The sequence below is a fragment of the Vitis riparia genome, chromosome 13 (genome assembly GCF_004353265.1).
Source record: "Vitis riparia cultivar Riparia Gloire de Montpellier isolate 1030 chromosome 13, EGFV_Vit.rip_1.0, whole genome shotgun sequence".
NCBI classification, from domain to species: domain Eukaryota; kingdom Viridiplantae; phylum Streptophyta; class Magnoliopsida; order Vitales; family Vitaceae; genus Vitis; species Vitis riparia.
In genome coordinates this window covers 7767591-7780787 of record NC_048443.1, presented here as the reverse complement: position 1 = coordinate 7780787, position 13197 = coordinate 7767591, and the positions used below count along the sequence as shown (strand labels likewise).

The following is a 13197-nucleotide window of genomic DNA, read 5'->3' as shown; positions in this document are numbered from 1 at the left end:
TAAAGTGAAATCATGATACCATGTTCAACAAAGGAGTCAAATAGAATTTGATTATCATAATAATGATTTTTTTTTGTTTTTATTATTATTTTTAGATGTAATTCAAACATCTAAATAAATAGGAGATGGAATTGATTTCTCGTTCCCATTCTTTATTCCGACATTCTAAACACAAACTATGTGTATCATACTCCTCTTCACAAGGGTTGAAATATAGGTATGAGGGCATCACAAAATAATTTGGCATAATGCCAAATTTATGATAAAAACAAAAGAAATCCAAATATTATCTACCAAAGAATGAATAATGTGATACTTTAGCACAGACATGAATGCACTTTCAATTTTTTTGTTTTTAAAAATAATTTCTATATAAAATACAAATACTTTATAAGACTTACAATGAAAATATAATGGTTTTTAAAAAATGATTAAAAAAATCAAGGTATTAAAAGTTTTTGCTACCTCAAGCATAAATTTTTTCCAAAGATAAGGTTAATCCATACTTTTTATATAATAGTTAATACATTTTATATAGAAATTTTTACTTCTAAAAATAAAAAACAAAAAATGCATCCAATTGAGGTTGTAATGCTCCAAAACTTTGGATGAGTAAAACAAAACAATTTACACAAACTAATTAAATTACTCGATCAATCCTATAGTGTGTTTGACAGTGATCGTAGAAAATGCTTTTAACTTTTTTAATATTTTAAATATTTTATCTTTAAAATATTAGAAAGACTATGAATGTTTCTTAAAATCACGGGCAAACACACTTTCAACGAGGGAAAAAAACATAACTACCTTAAAAAGACCTAAAATTTGATTTCATTATTCCTTGTATAACATTTTAAACTACATTCAAACACCTCTGCAAGAATTTCACTGTATCAAAAAAATGTAGTTTAATTTTCAGCAGAGTGTACAGAGGAAGAGGTGCTCCAACAGATGCCCATTTCCTCCATCATTTTGAATGGTGCATGGGCCAATCAGGTTACAAATCTGTTCCCCCCATCACTTTTTAACTGCTGCTGTTGCGGGTAGCACATAACCAGAACAGTAAACGGCTGAAAAAGGGTAATATTGCAACAATATCAGATCTCTGGATATCTAGATTGACACATTTGGAATGCATAGAGTAACCAAAGAAATTATCGGGCTATGAATGTTTCATGTCTACAAATCAAGAAACCACCAAAATATATTTGAAATTGAACCCTGCAGAGATGGCCTATACTTTAACATAAGTTGGTGTACTCAACAACGAGCAAATCCAATTAGCTTAGCCATGGAAAGAAAAATTTCACTTCAGAGTAGATCATCCATAAAGAAGACTCAGGAGTCAGGGGGGCATGAATCAGCCAGAATCAGTATATGACTTCCATTTAAACATCAATCACACAATAATCCGGGGAAAGAGTGTATTTGGTAGTAGTATATTCTGATTCTTGATTATTTGTGTTGGTATTTAACTTCTAATAAGCAACTAACCAAGATCACTTCATCAGGAATTCCGGCCTTCCAAATTTAATAATCCACACGGATTAATTTAGGCCGAAAAAAACAGGGAATAAAATATCATCCTGTATTCCAAACCTGGGGAAGAAAAAAAGCCTGGAAGGATAACAGCCCATAGGGCTCTTCAGACACCACAATCCATCAGAAGGTGGATATAGACAACCAGAAAAACTCAAGATTTAAAGGAGAAAGCAGTTGCTGAGGTTTCCATTAAAACAGAATTTCCTAGATAAACCCCCGATTCGATAAAACCAGAGATTTGCATCAAGTTACCTCTGCATTTAGAAACTTTGAACAAACAAATAAACACCAAGCTTAGGCATGCCAAACAATCTCGTGGTTTCATCTTTCCAGATAATCTAAAGCACCACAAAAAGCAGGGCTCTCCAAATAACTTGGGTTTGGTATCTCAAGACCACATCATGTCTTATTTTAGTTTCAAACCGCACCTGTATCATTGGTCACATTTAGGTGGTGTTTGTTTTTTTGACTTTTTACTGAAAGCAATTTAGTTTTAGAATTTAGGTTGTTTGTTTTTCTATTTATTTATGACTTACTATAAACTTTTTACTGAATAGAAAAAGCTAAAATATGTAGCTTTTTCTAAATAGAAAAAATAACATATTGATTTTTTTTTACTTTTTAATACTTAATAAAAATAAAATACTACAAAAACAAACAACCTAATATTTAACACTATTAAGTATTAAGGTTTTATTTAGAATTAAGTAAAAAAACAAACACCCCTTTAGTCTTATTTCGGTTTTAGACCGCACCTTTATGTTTGAAAGAATTGACCTTCGATAAAATTCCCAAGGCCATGTTTGGTTGGTGATGAAATCGAGTGGGCTATCTTATCACTTATCATATCTCATGCTAAAAAAAACATAGGATAAGATAAGTGGTAGAACACCTTGATCTAACTCTTTTTTATGTCCTCTTTATATAAGATATGTTAATTGTAAGATAAGATAATAAGACATATATCTCATGTGTCATAAAATTATTCTTCTCAGTAAATTTTTTCATTTTTTTTATAATATTTATTTTGCAAAACAAAAAATAAATTAATGAAAATAACTTTGTAGTAAAAAAAGAGAACTAAAAAAATATGCATAAAAATATTATGAAATAGTATTAATAGTATATGTACTATTTAATTTATATTAAATAATATTTAATATATACAAATTATTTTTATATATTGAATGATATAATATAACACTTTTTTTATTTTATAAATTTTAAATATTTTAATCATGGATATTGGTAACAAATAAATAAAAAATTACTTAATTCAAAATTATAGAACAATTTCCAAATAATAATAAACATGAGATATATTTCATATTTTTTTAAAAAGCAAATATTTGAATGTAATATAATTTTTATTTTAAATAAACATCTAACATTAAACACTAGGGTATCCATTATATTTTTATTTTTTTACGAACCAAATATAAGCATAACATCCACTGAATATAATATAAATATATATATATATATATATATATATATATATATTTGATGGGTATAATATAATAGAATATCATATCTCACTAGAAATGATATCCTAGGATATCCACATCTTATCTTGTTAACCAAACATAACATGAGTAAGAAAGGCATCATAAATTTAGCTTTAGAATTTAGACAATTGTGGACCCCGCATTTCGTGCTCATGCGTTCCCCACGCGCCGCCGCAGCTTCCCCTCATCACACCTTCGTAACTGCCACCACCAAGAACCACTTGGAGTTAGCATGTACACCCGTTTCATAAGCAAACCTTTAAATCAGTGCTCCATTAGAGCGGAAACATGAAGTATTGCATTGAACCCTGGCCATATAGAATCCCATTGAAAATTTCTGCAGATCCAATAATGTCCTAGTGCACAAGAGAGACCCAGATGAAGGTATTGATTCAGTTGCGAGAACAGCCCAGAAACTGAACTGTCATGACAGGGAGATGGCCGATCGATATAGGTGCAGCCCCGACTCAAATTGAAAAGAACAATGATCTGATCAAGTGGCCCAAAGCCAAAGGATACTAAGATGAAGATATCAGCAGACTCGGCCGGAGAGGATATGCACCTGGGAGGACGTGGCTCATGAGTTCCTGACCCAGTTCGCTTTCAGTGCCGATATTGATGTATCCAGGCGAGAGTTGGAGGCCACTAGACAGAGGCCAGATGAGTCTATTTCTTCCTTTGTCACTCGTTGAAGGGCAAAGGTGGCTGGTATGATAGATCGGCCTAAGGAGCAGGATCAGATTGACATGGTTCTTCGGAACCTACAGCCGAGATTCGCGAGACGTCTTGTGGGCATCCCGTTTCAGGATCTCCGGAGTTTGGTTCAGGCAGCTTTCAGTGTTGAGGAGGCCATTGCTCGAGGATTATGGACAGATACTCCTCCTTCCCCTGACAGTAAGGGGAAGAAGCTGATTGGGCCGCTTGGCAGATCTGGAGAGGTTGGCGCTATTAGTTATCAGCATCGGAGGCCTACGCATCACTCACTTTATAGGCCACCTACAGTCAGAGCTCCTTTCTCTCTTCCACAGTATCAGTATCAGCTGGATTATGCTCAGGAGCCTTACATTGCTCAGACTAGCACGCAGCCGCGACCACCACATCCGAGAGCCGTTACTCACCCACCACCTAGACCACATGCACAGAGGGCTGCGAGACAGTTCACTCCTTTGGGCATGACATTGACTAGAGCTTTTGAGAAGCTCAGAGACGCTGGGGTGATTGTTCCTTTGGCGCCGAGGCCTTTGCCCCATCCTATTCCTCCTCATTTCCGTTCACATGAGCACTGCTTGTATCATCAGATTCAGGGACACGATACTGAGCGTTGTTCGGCACTCCATCATGCGATACAGGACTTGATCGATTCAGGGGTGGTTGACTTGGCTAGGCCAAGTGTGACCACCAATCCCCTGCCTACACATTCTACACATGCAGTTCCTCCTCCTCCTGGTCATCAGTAGATTGATTTGGATATTGAGGGTACAGATGGCATATGGTGTTCTGGGATCTTCCAGGTTGAGGACTTGGGTCAGTCGGCATGGGTACATCGCTTGGCAGCAGTTCACTTCAGAGCACCTTTTCATCCTGATTATGGTCGTCATCAGAGTTGTTTCCGTTTTGTTGAGTCCAGTTTTCAGTTCGTCAGAGTTGTTTTTGTTTTGTTGAGTTTTGTTTTCGGTTTAGGGTTGTTGTTTTTAGTTTCATGTTGAGAGTCCAGTTGTTTGTAGTCCTTTATCATTTCACACATGATGTACTTGTTGGTTCATTTAGTGATATGATATTTTATCTGAGTATTGTGACATTTTTCTCGTGAGTGAGTTTTACATATCTTGTGTTGATGCGTGTTGTGCTTTCGATATGATGCATCTTTCACTTACATCACGATCACTTTGGCCTGACCTATCATGGAGGATATTGAGCCTATTGACCTAGGATCAGGAGATCGACCTAGGGAGTTTGAGACTGTGACCCATTTCACCTTCTGATTAGAGCGGTACCATACCCATATCCACACCTTGACTCTATGGACTTGATGACTTACCCATTTTGAGCCTGACATAACTCCACCCTTTGGTACTGCTGTACGCCTTTACCATTCTTATTCGCCTTCGTATATTACAGTATCATTGCCTTCCCTTTCCATCATTTTCTTTATCTGACTAGGTAGAGTCCGAGATGGTTAGACCCGAGGTGAGCTTCACACGATGATAGGTGGATCATGATGAGAGACTGGCTTGACTGTGTGATGATATCGCTGAGATAGAGGGGTTATCATGGAGCATCTAGATTTGAGTCATTGCACATGACTTCAGAGAGTCGGGACGATTAGAGATGGTGATTTTATGAGACGATGATGAGTGACTTATGATGATAGAGTGAGTTGATTGTCAGAGGACATTGACGGTTATCACAGAGCATCAGTGGGAGCTTTCACATGATTTCAGAGGAGTTGTTATGACTTTGTTAGACGGGTGCCAGTCTTTGGTATTGACCATGTGAGATCTCGAAAGCACGATGTTCGAGGCTTTGGTCGAAGGATGGGTGGCCATCATTTCATTGAGCCCATTTACTTTATCACCCTCACATATAGAGTTACCCATTGCAAGCCCTTTGAGCCTCACACGAGCATGTAACCTTTTCTTTCATCACCTCATCTACCTATTACATCGGGTTGGGGACCCTGTAGTGCTTGCATGCTATGATTGGATACGTCATGAGTTCCAGACCTGACATACATATTCAGGCCTCATTCTTCACTCTTCATTGTGATATTTTCCGCTTGGACATCATTTCATCACTATTTTCCGATATCACATATCACCACTTGTGATATTCGTTCTCTGTCTTTTCTTTCATCATTGCTTACTCGACATCATCCGTATTTCACCTTGAGTGGTGGTTTCTCACACGTCATTGCATGGAGGATTGTCACGTTCTTTCCCCCATTCACCTTATGGGCAGTGGTCCAGAGATCTTATTTTTGAGAGGTTGTCTTGTTAGTGAGGATTCATGTTACATCAGTATATGTGGAGAGGGTTTGATCATTTGGGCATGTATTTTCATGGGATATCATTCACTATTGATCAGGGTATGCGCAAAAAAAAAAAAAAAAAAAAAGAAAAAAAAAAGAAAAAAAAAAGAAAAAAAAAAAGATAGCGCATTGTTCATTTTATCATTCTTCGTTGGGCATGTGTATGGACGTGCCAGGTTGCTTCATTGAGTTTATGTGTTAGAGAGAGTTCGTATGAGAGCTCCTTTCTGGGATTCATCTTGATGTATATTTTGGGTGAGAGTATGAGTCATCCGTTCGATTTTTGTGAGAGAGGCGAGCGACCTTTTCTTTTGTATCTCTGGATCATTGCTCTATCCATCATTCCATCTATTTCAGATGTGACCATTTTCCATGCTTTGATGCGAGTTGACCATCACTCACTTTTCTGTCTCTTCGTCTTCTTTTATCTTTGCTTTATCACTCCATTTTCACCATACCTCATCCGATTTCTTTCTTTTCTCATCCTACTTGATGTTTGACTTGAGTTCAACATCTACACTTTATTCCTGCTTATTCGATATGTTCATTCATTTATCATCACTTTTCGTGTGCGGACCCCTAGGTCCGGGACTCATGACGTTTTCTACGCATTGCATCTCATGCATGAGGGGTATGGGGATTATATCATTGGGATCTTTGAGCCTAGTTTCCTTTCATTTCTTTCACCCTATTACCTTAGCCTACGTTACGTCCCGTGTCTGAAGACCACCCTGAGGCCATTACTTCACATTGTGTTTGACAGCTCACACATGGGCAATACTCGAGCTTGGTCGGTGATTATTTCTCAGAGCATGGTGGATGTGGAGTTGAGATGATGATTTACACTAGGACATACCCTTCTTATCAGTGATGGATTTTCAGAGGTGACTTATCTACACTGGGGCATACCCCCCTCATCGATGACGTTTTCTTTCGGGATGGTGCTTTACATTGAGGCATAGTTAGTTTGTTTCTTCTCGTGGATTATGATGGATTAGCAGTTGTGGGATGACCCTACACTGGGGCATAGCCCTTTCAGAGAGCATTTTTATTGGAGATACAGTCACTCTACTCGATATTCTGCATTGGGACACACCCTACTCATTGATGGTTGATTTTTGAGATGATGATTTATTTGAGGCGTAGCCCTCTCATTGGTGATGGACTTTGATTGTTCATTGGAGCATAGTTACTTCAGGTGGTTTATACTGGGGCATAGCCACCACATTCACATTCATGGAGCCCGGGGATTCTGATTCCTATGGATTACGTTGAGATGTTTCCGTTTTGGCACCAGGAGTAGAGGTTGATTGATTTGTTGACTCGGATACACTACTTTACACTGGGGCATAGCCGGGATGGAGAGCATTTTTCATTGGAGCATAGCCACCCTATTGGATTCCTTACACTGGGGCATATCCATCTTTTGGAGGGAGGTCAGGTTGATTCTTGACGTTGGAGCATCCAACGAGTGATATGGAGATTATTGGATTATTTCATGTTGTCCTCATTGCATACTGGGGCATAGCCACCTTGTTGGATGTTTTGACATCGAGGGGTTGACTCCTTGTTTGTGATTGCTGCTTACGATGGGTCATGGAGTTATCGACACCTCGGGTTTAGTCTTCTCGGCATACTTGGATGATCTCGGATATCTCCCTACCTTTCATTTCATACTCAGACATTTCACCATGGATACTTTCATGCCTTCTATCATACCAGAGCCTGATCATCACCTTCTTTTATCCTACACATCCCATCGTAACACATGACCTCACCCCTTTCTCGATTAGGAGGAGATGTAGATCAGTCCTCGATCACCTTGGTTGTGCTTTCATATATATTTTGGATTTTAGGTTCAACATTTCCATGATGGCAGGGCCTGACAGATCGTTGATTTATAAGTGACGATGTTTTCATTTTGATAGTTATCATGTTGAGTGTTGATTTGCTAGCTCCTTGAGTTTCGAGCACTGGTCATCATTGTTCTTATTCATCAGTTAGTCTTGTTTTGTCAGCATGGTGTCACGATGCATGGTCCCATTTGGCATTACCTATTTGAGGTTGGACATTTTCATTACATGATGGATGGGCATATCTCAGAGTACAGTAGTTTTGAGGCATTTTGCATCTTTGTCTGTTCCTCATTACATAGTGGGGCATACCCCCTCTCTGAGAGCATTGGACCTTTCGCAGGTTTCATTCACTTTTGATCTAGTTGTCGACCTCGAGATTTGCATACTGGGGCATACCCTCCTTCTCTGAGAGCATTGGACCTTCCGCAGGCTTCATTATTTTTCGACCTAGTTGTCGATCCTCATGAGTTGTCATACTGGTGCATATCCTCCCCAGCAGAGTCTCCATTTTGTGGACCCCGCATTTCGTGCTCATGCGTTTCCCACTCGATGGCGAGCTCGATTTTTGCTTAATTTGAAAAAATTGATTTTATTTATTGTTTGAAAAATGACTTGGAGTCGCCACTTATTTTTGTTTTATTTTTAAGAGGGTAAACAAAATAAGAAAGAAAAACCTTAAATGTGACTCCTTATTTTGGAAAAGCTGTTATGCGGATTCACCGTCTTGGACAAACAAAAAGGGTAATGATCAAGCGGTTCATTGTGAAGGGAACAATACAGAGGAGTGCATTGATTGCTTCAAAGATGCAAAGTGGAGCAACATGAGGAAATGCGCACTGCATGGCCACCTTTCTGAGCCACGTGCCACCCCCAAAATTCTTTCAACTTTGTTTTCAAAAATAATTTCCTAACTCCGTTTTCAAATGATTTTCTAGCTTATGTTATTATTATTATTATTATTATTATTATTATTATTATTTTATTTTTATTTTTTTCTAAAACGATTTCAAATCATCAAATCTCTCATCTTTAGAGTTTTAGATACCAAAATCCCGTTTTTAATAAAATTTGGCCGCCATTTTTCTTTCCGGCAAGCCATTTTCGAACTTTCTTTGGTTTTTAAAATGTTTTAAAATAAGTAAGGATTATATTTTGTAATTCCAATTAATGGAATTTACGAAATTAATTCATGCTAAAATAAACGGGCTTTGGTGGGGGCCCTACATCAAAGAATCTTCTTTAAAATAAAAATCAATTTGAATGAATTGTGACATGTGATGACTTTTGTACTTGATTTAGTGACATGTGAGCTATGTTTATGCTCTTTATTGTACACTGACCCCATTTTTGTGATAGTACATTGATCGTTTGATGCCCAGGTACGTACTCACTTTTACTTTAATCAGTGTCTATGCATTTTTTTTATTCCCATACGTGCATGATCATTTAGAGTATTTGTTGGTTTATTCATCAATTGCCATGATTGCTTCACTTTATTAGTAGAGACCCGACTTTAGGGACTTAGAGGGGTGCTACGGTTTTTATCGTACCTTCTCGATAAGTAACCTGACCCCCGAACCCGATCCGGTTTTTCGCAGACCACCTTTTCCAAAATAAGGAGTCACATTTAGGGTTTTTCTTTCTTATTTTGTTTACCCTCTTAAAAATAAAACAAAAATAAGTGGCGACTCCAAGTCATTTTTCAAACAATAAATAAAATCAATTTTTTCAAATTAAGCAAAAATCGAGCTCGCCATCGAGTGGGAAACGCATGAGCACGAAATGCGGGGTCCACACAATGAAACAACTTCAAATCCTTTTAGTCAAAATGCATTATAACCTTTAAATAGAACAAGAAGAATTTTATATTTTAGATGATCCTTATTTAATAGGAAAATGACATTTTGATTTTATTTTTTATGAGTAAAGCAAGAGAATATTCTAAACAAGAAACACCAACAAAGTGCCACAAAATACATAGGAATTATACAACAAATGCCTAAAAACAGCTCCACAAGAAAAGAGGGGCAACAAAATCTACTAGAGAAAGGGGACCAAAAACTATATACAACTTAGACCAAACCAATAGATAATAGAAAAAAAGGTGTTTCAACTCTTGATCAGAATGCTCCTCATTTTCAAACGATCTACTGTTTCTTTTCTTCCAAATTGTCCAAAACAAGCATATGGGAGCAACATGTGGGGCCTTTTTCCATTTTTTACTCATAAACAAGCCATGTCATCCCAAAAGTATCTCTATGACCAAAGAGGGAAGCACCTAAGACACGCCAAATAAGGAAAATAGTAAATGCCATTAAACCCTTGTCATTACATAGTGAATATGGATATGGTCAATGGATTCTTCCTCTAAATGACAAAGGAAACATTTCTTTGCCAAAGACCACCTTCTCCTCTTTAAATGATCCAAGGTCAAAACCTTTTCCCAAGTAGCCTCCCAAGCAAAAAGCCCACCTTCAGTAGTACCCAAGAGTTCCAAGTACAAGGAGCACCACTAGTAGTAGCACTGAAGAAAAGAAAAGTTGAAACTATACCCTGAGCCTAATTTGAAATTTTTGATAGGAATAGGAAGGGTGAAACTGTCAAAGATTCTAAAAGTCTATGAGGACTAATCAATTGACCTTGCTCTCACACATTTAAAGCCTGGAATGGAAACCAGAGAGGTTGAATCCATATATGCAGTGCTTCAAAGTAAAATTGTTCTACTAGGTAACAGAAAATTCTCCATATGGATAGAAGCACTTACCTAGAAAATACTCCTACCACTTTGGGATCAGGGCATCATTAGCTGGAGAAGACTCCAGCCAAACATATGACTAGGCACATGGCAACTAGCAACCAATGGCATTGTGATTGTTGAGCAGTGAAAGATGACTGGTAATAACAACATCGAATAACAACAAGTACCTCAGTAAGAGTACAAATCAAATAATGGCATCATCTTCTTCGATTCCCTAAAATAAGATCCACCAAAGATGATACCCTAACATGACAACTCTTTCTTGTCCTTCTTGTAAACCTTCACAATATTATTTAAACAAAAGCATTAACTGATAAGCTCTTTTGGAGTACCAAAACCCTCGATTGAGCATCTATCCATCCACATTAAAACCATACCTAATCCACCTCACTTCTTCCAGAGGCCTGGTCCTTAGCTCAATAAAGTTACCAACAACATCGAAAATAAAACTTAGAATGCCAGTACAAGCAAACAGTTTGCACTAGGACAATCGTTGAAGCTCAAGATGGAAGAAAATAGGACAAAGTTTTGATTACACAGGAATGCTTAATGCACCTTACAGCAGTAAGGCCATATCATCAAAGCAAAACAAAATTTAATCAGATAATTGAATTCCGCTTCTGCATATTGGTTATTGAAGTAAATAATAAATATAAAAACTACAAAGACTTCATTATAGTACAAACAAACTGCAAACCCATTTGGCTCATGAGCTGTACTTACCATATCAAATAGTTTGTTCTATTTCTAAGGATATCTTTAATTGGTTTTATGGAGGATATTGTTAACTGGTTTTATGCAATAAAAGAGTCAAACAAATAGCACATCAATAATGCAAAACAAAACTTCAGTAATAATCATAACAGGAAAAATATTTATTAGGAAATTTTTGAATGCACAGGTGCTTGAAAGCTGGCCATGCATTCCTGTTTAGCTATTGGTTTGTCCATCATTCTAGCAATGACTAATTTCGAAATTTACTTGCACTATGTCAAATTGAAACATCGATGAAAACACCATGGAAACCAATACAATGGTCTAGCACTAATGTGATAACGATTAACCACCAACCACAAATGACTTCATGAAACCACTCTCCAAAACAATCAGAAGATAACAAGGACAATGATTAAAATCAAATTAAAAGCATTGTCTTGAGCATGTCTGTCAGAAGATGACAAGGCCAATGATTAAAATCAAATTAAAAGCATATATATATATATATATATATATTTGTGTGTGTGTGTTTGTGTGTTTGTGTGTCTTGAGCATGTGTGTCTTATACTTTTAAAATGCTGTGCCATAAAACACAACTTACTTCAATTTCATCAGAGATCAATTGTCTTGACCCCACGATATAGCTCCATTAAATCTGGAACTTGGTCCAAGTACTTGTTGACATAATTGGTCAAGAACTTAGCCTCGCTTTGTGTGAGCAACCATGCAATCTTTTTGTGTGTCTTAAGCAGCTTCTTTGAAGCCAAGATGTTCAAAACATTAAACCTTGGTTGTATCCTTGCATCAATTGAATACAAAAGAAGCCTAGGATAAGTAGCTATTGCAGATGGCTCCAACTTCATTGTGTAGGTATAAAAATTCATTAAACTCTTGATTTTCTCCTCTGAACAAGCCATAAAATATGGTTGACGCTTGATAGCTTTGAAAATCTCAACTTCGGTCAAACCAAACTTCTTATACAGTTCCACTTTCCTTTTCCAAGTTGATTCGGTCATCGAGAGAATCACTGGAATAGCAGTTACGTATGTAGAATCGGTTGGTTTGATATCCAAGCTTCTGGCCCTTTCTGTGGCATACAACATCCTATCAACATTTTGCATTATAGCCCTCGGTTGTAATGTAATCAATTGCGATATTCTTTTACGAGGGACCCCTTCTTTTATCAAAAGAAAAGTGTTTGGCTTCAAAATTCCCTTCAGATCGAAGCTTAACAACCATGATCCGCGCTTTATAGCTGTTACAATTTTCTCATTGGTTTCAAGGAACTCCTTGAGAAAATCGAGTGACGGTTTTATATGTTTATCCAAGCTTCGCCTCAAAATATTCGGATTAGACACAATAAGCTCATGAAGGACCGGACCCACTAAGCCATTGTCATGGAGATACTCTATTTTAAGCTTGAGCTTATCTACTTGGGATTGGAGGATTAGGGGATACCTTGACACAAGTTTTGCAATATGGGTATTGGAGAATCCAAGAGATTTGAGTAATTCGAGCACAGACTCATGTTTTTGCGGTTTGTTTTCATCAAGGTTGAGCTTCTGAGAGATGGAAATGGCAGAGTCCAAGGGAAGCCCACAAGATTTCACAAGAAATTGGGCTGTATACGATGGTGATAATAATGCTGAAGATGAAGAAGACAACGAAGATATATACAGGGTTGGAGATGTTGTGAGGAAACGTTTTTGCATCAAACAAAGTAAACTCTTGAAAGGAAGCTTAACCATTTCAACAGAGATCGATTCAAAAAAAGAATGATTTTACAAG

General features: G+C 37.2%; 1 protein-coding gene across 1 annotated transcript; it reads right to left on the bottom strand.

Moving 5' to 3' along the window:
* Window positions 1–804: 804 nt before the first annotated feature.
* Window positions 805–13183, bottom strand: LOC117927989. The gene is made up of 2 exons (XM_034847734.1): window positions 12011–13183; window positions 805–1070 (listed from the first exon to the last, which is right to left on the bottom strand). The coding sequence occupies exon 1, from the start codon at window positions 13155–13157 to the stop codon at window positions 12021–12023; it is 1137 nt and encodes a 378-aa protein (XP_034703625.1). The 5' UTR covers window positions 13158–13183; the 3' UTR covers window positions 805–1070; window positions 12011–12020.
* Window positions 13184–13197: the final 14 nt, after the last annotated feature.

Excerpts from the sequence above, each read along its gene's own strand:
- LOC117927989 (XM_034847734.1), bottom strand. The coding sequence starts at position 13,157 with ATGGTTAAGCTTCCTTTCAAGAGTTTACTTTGTTTGATGCAAAAACGT.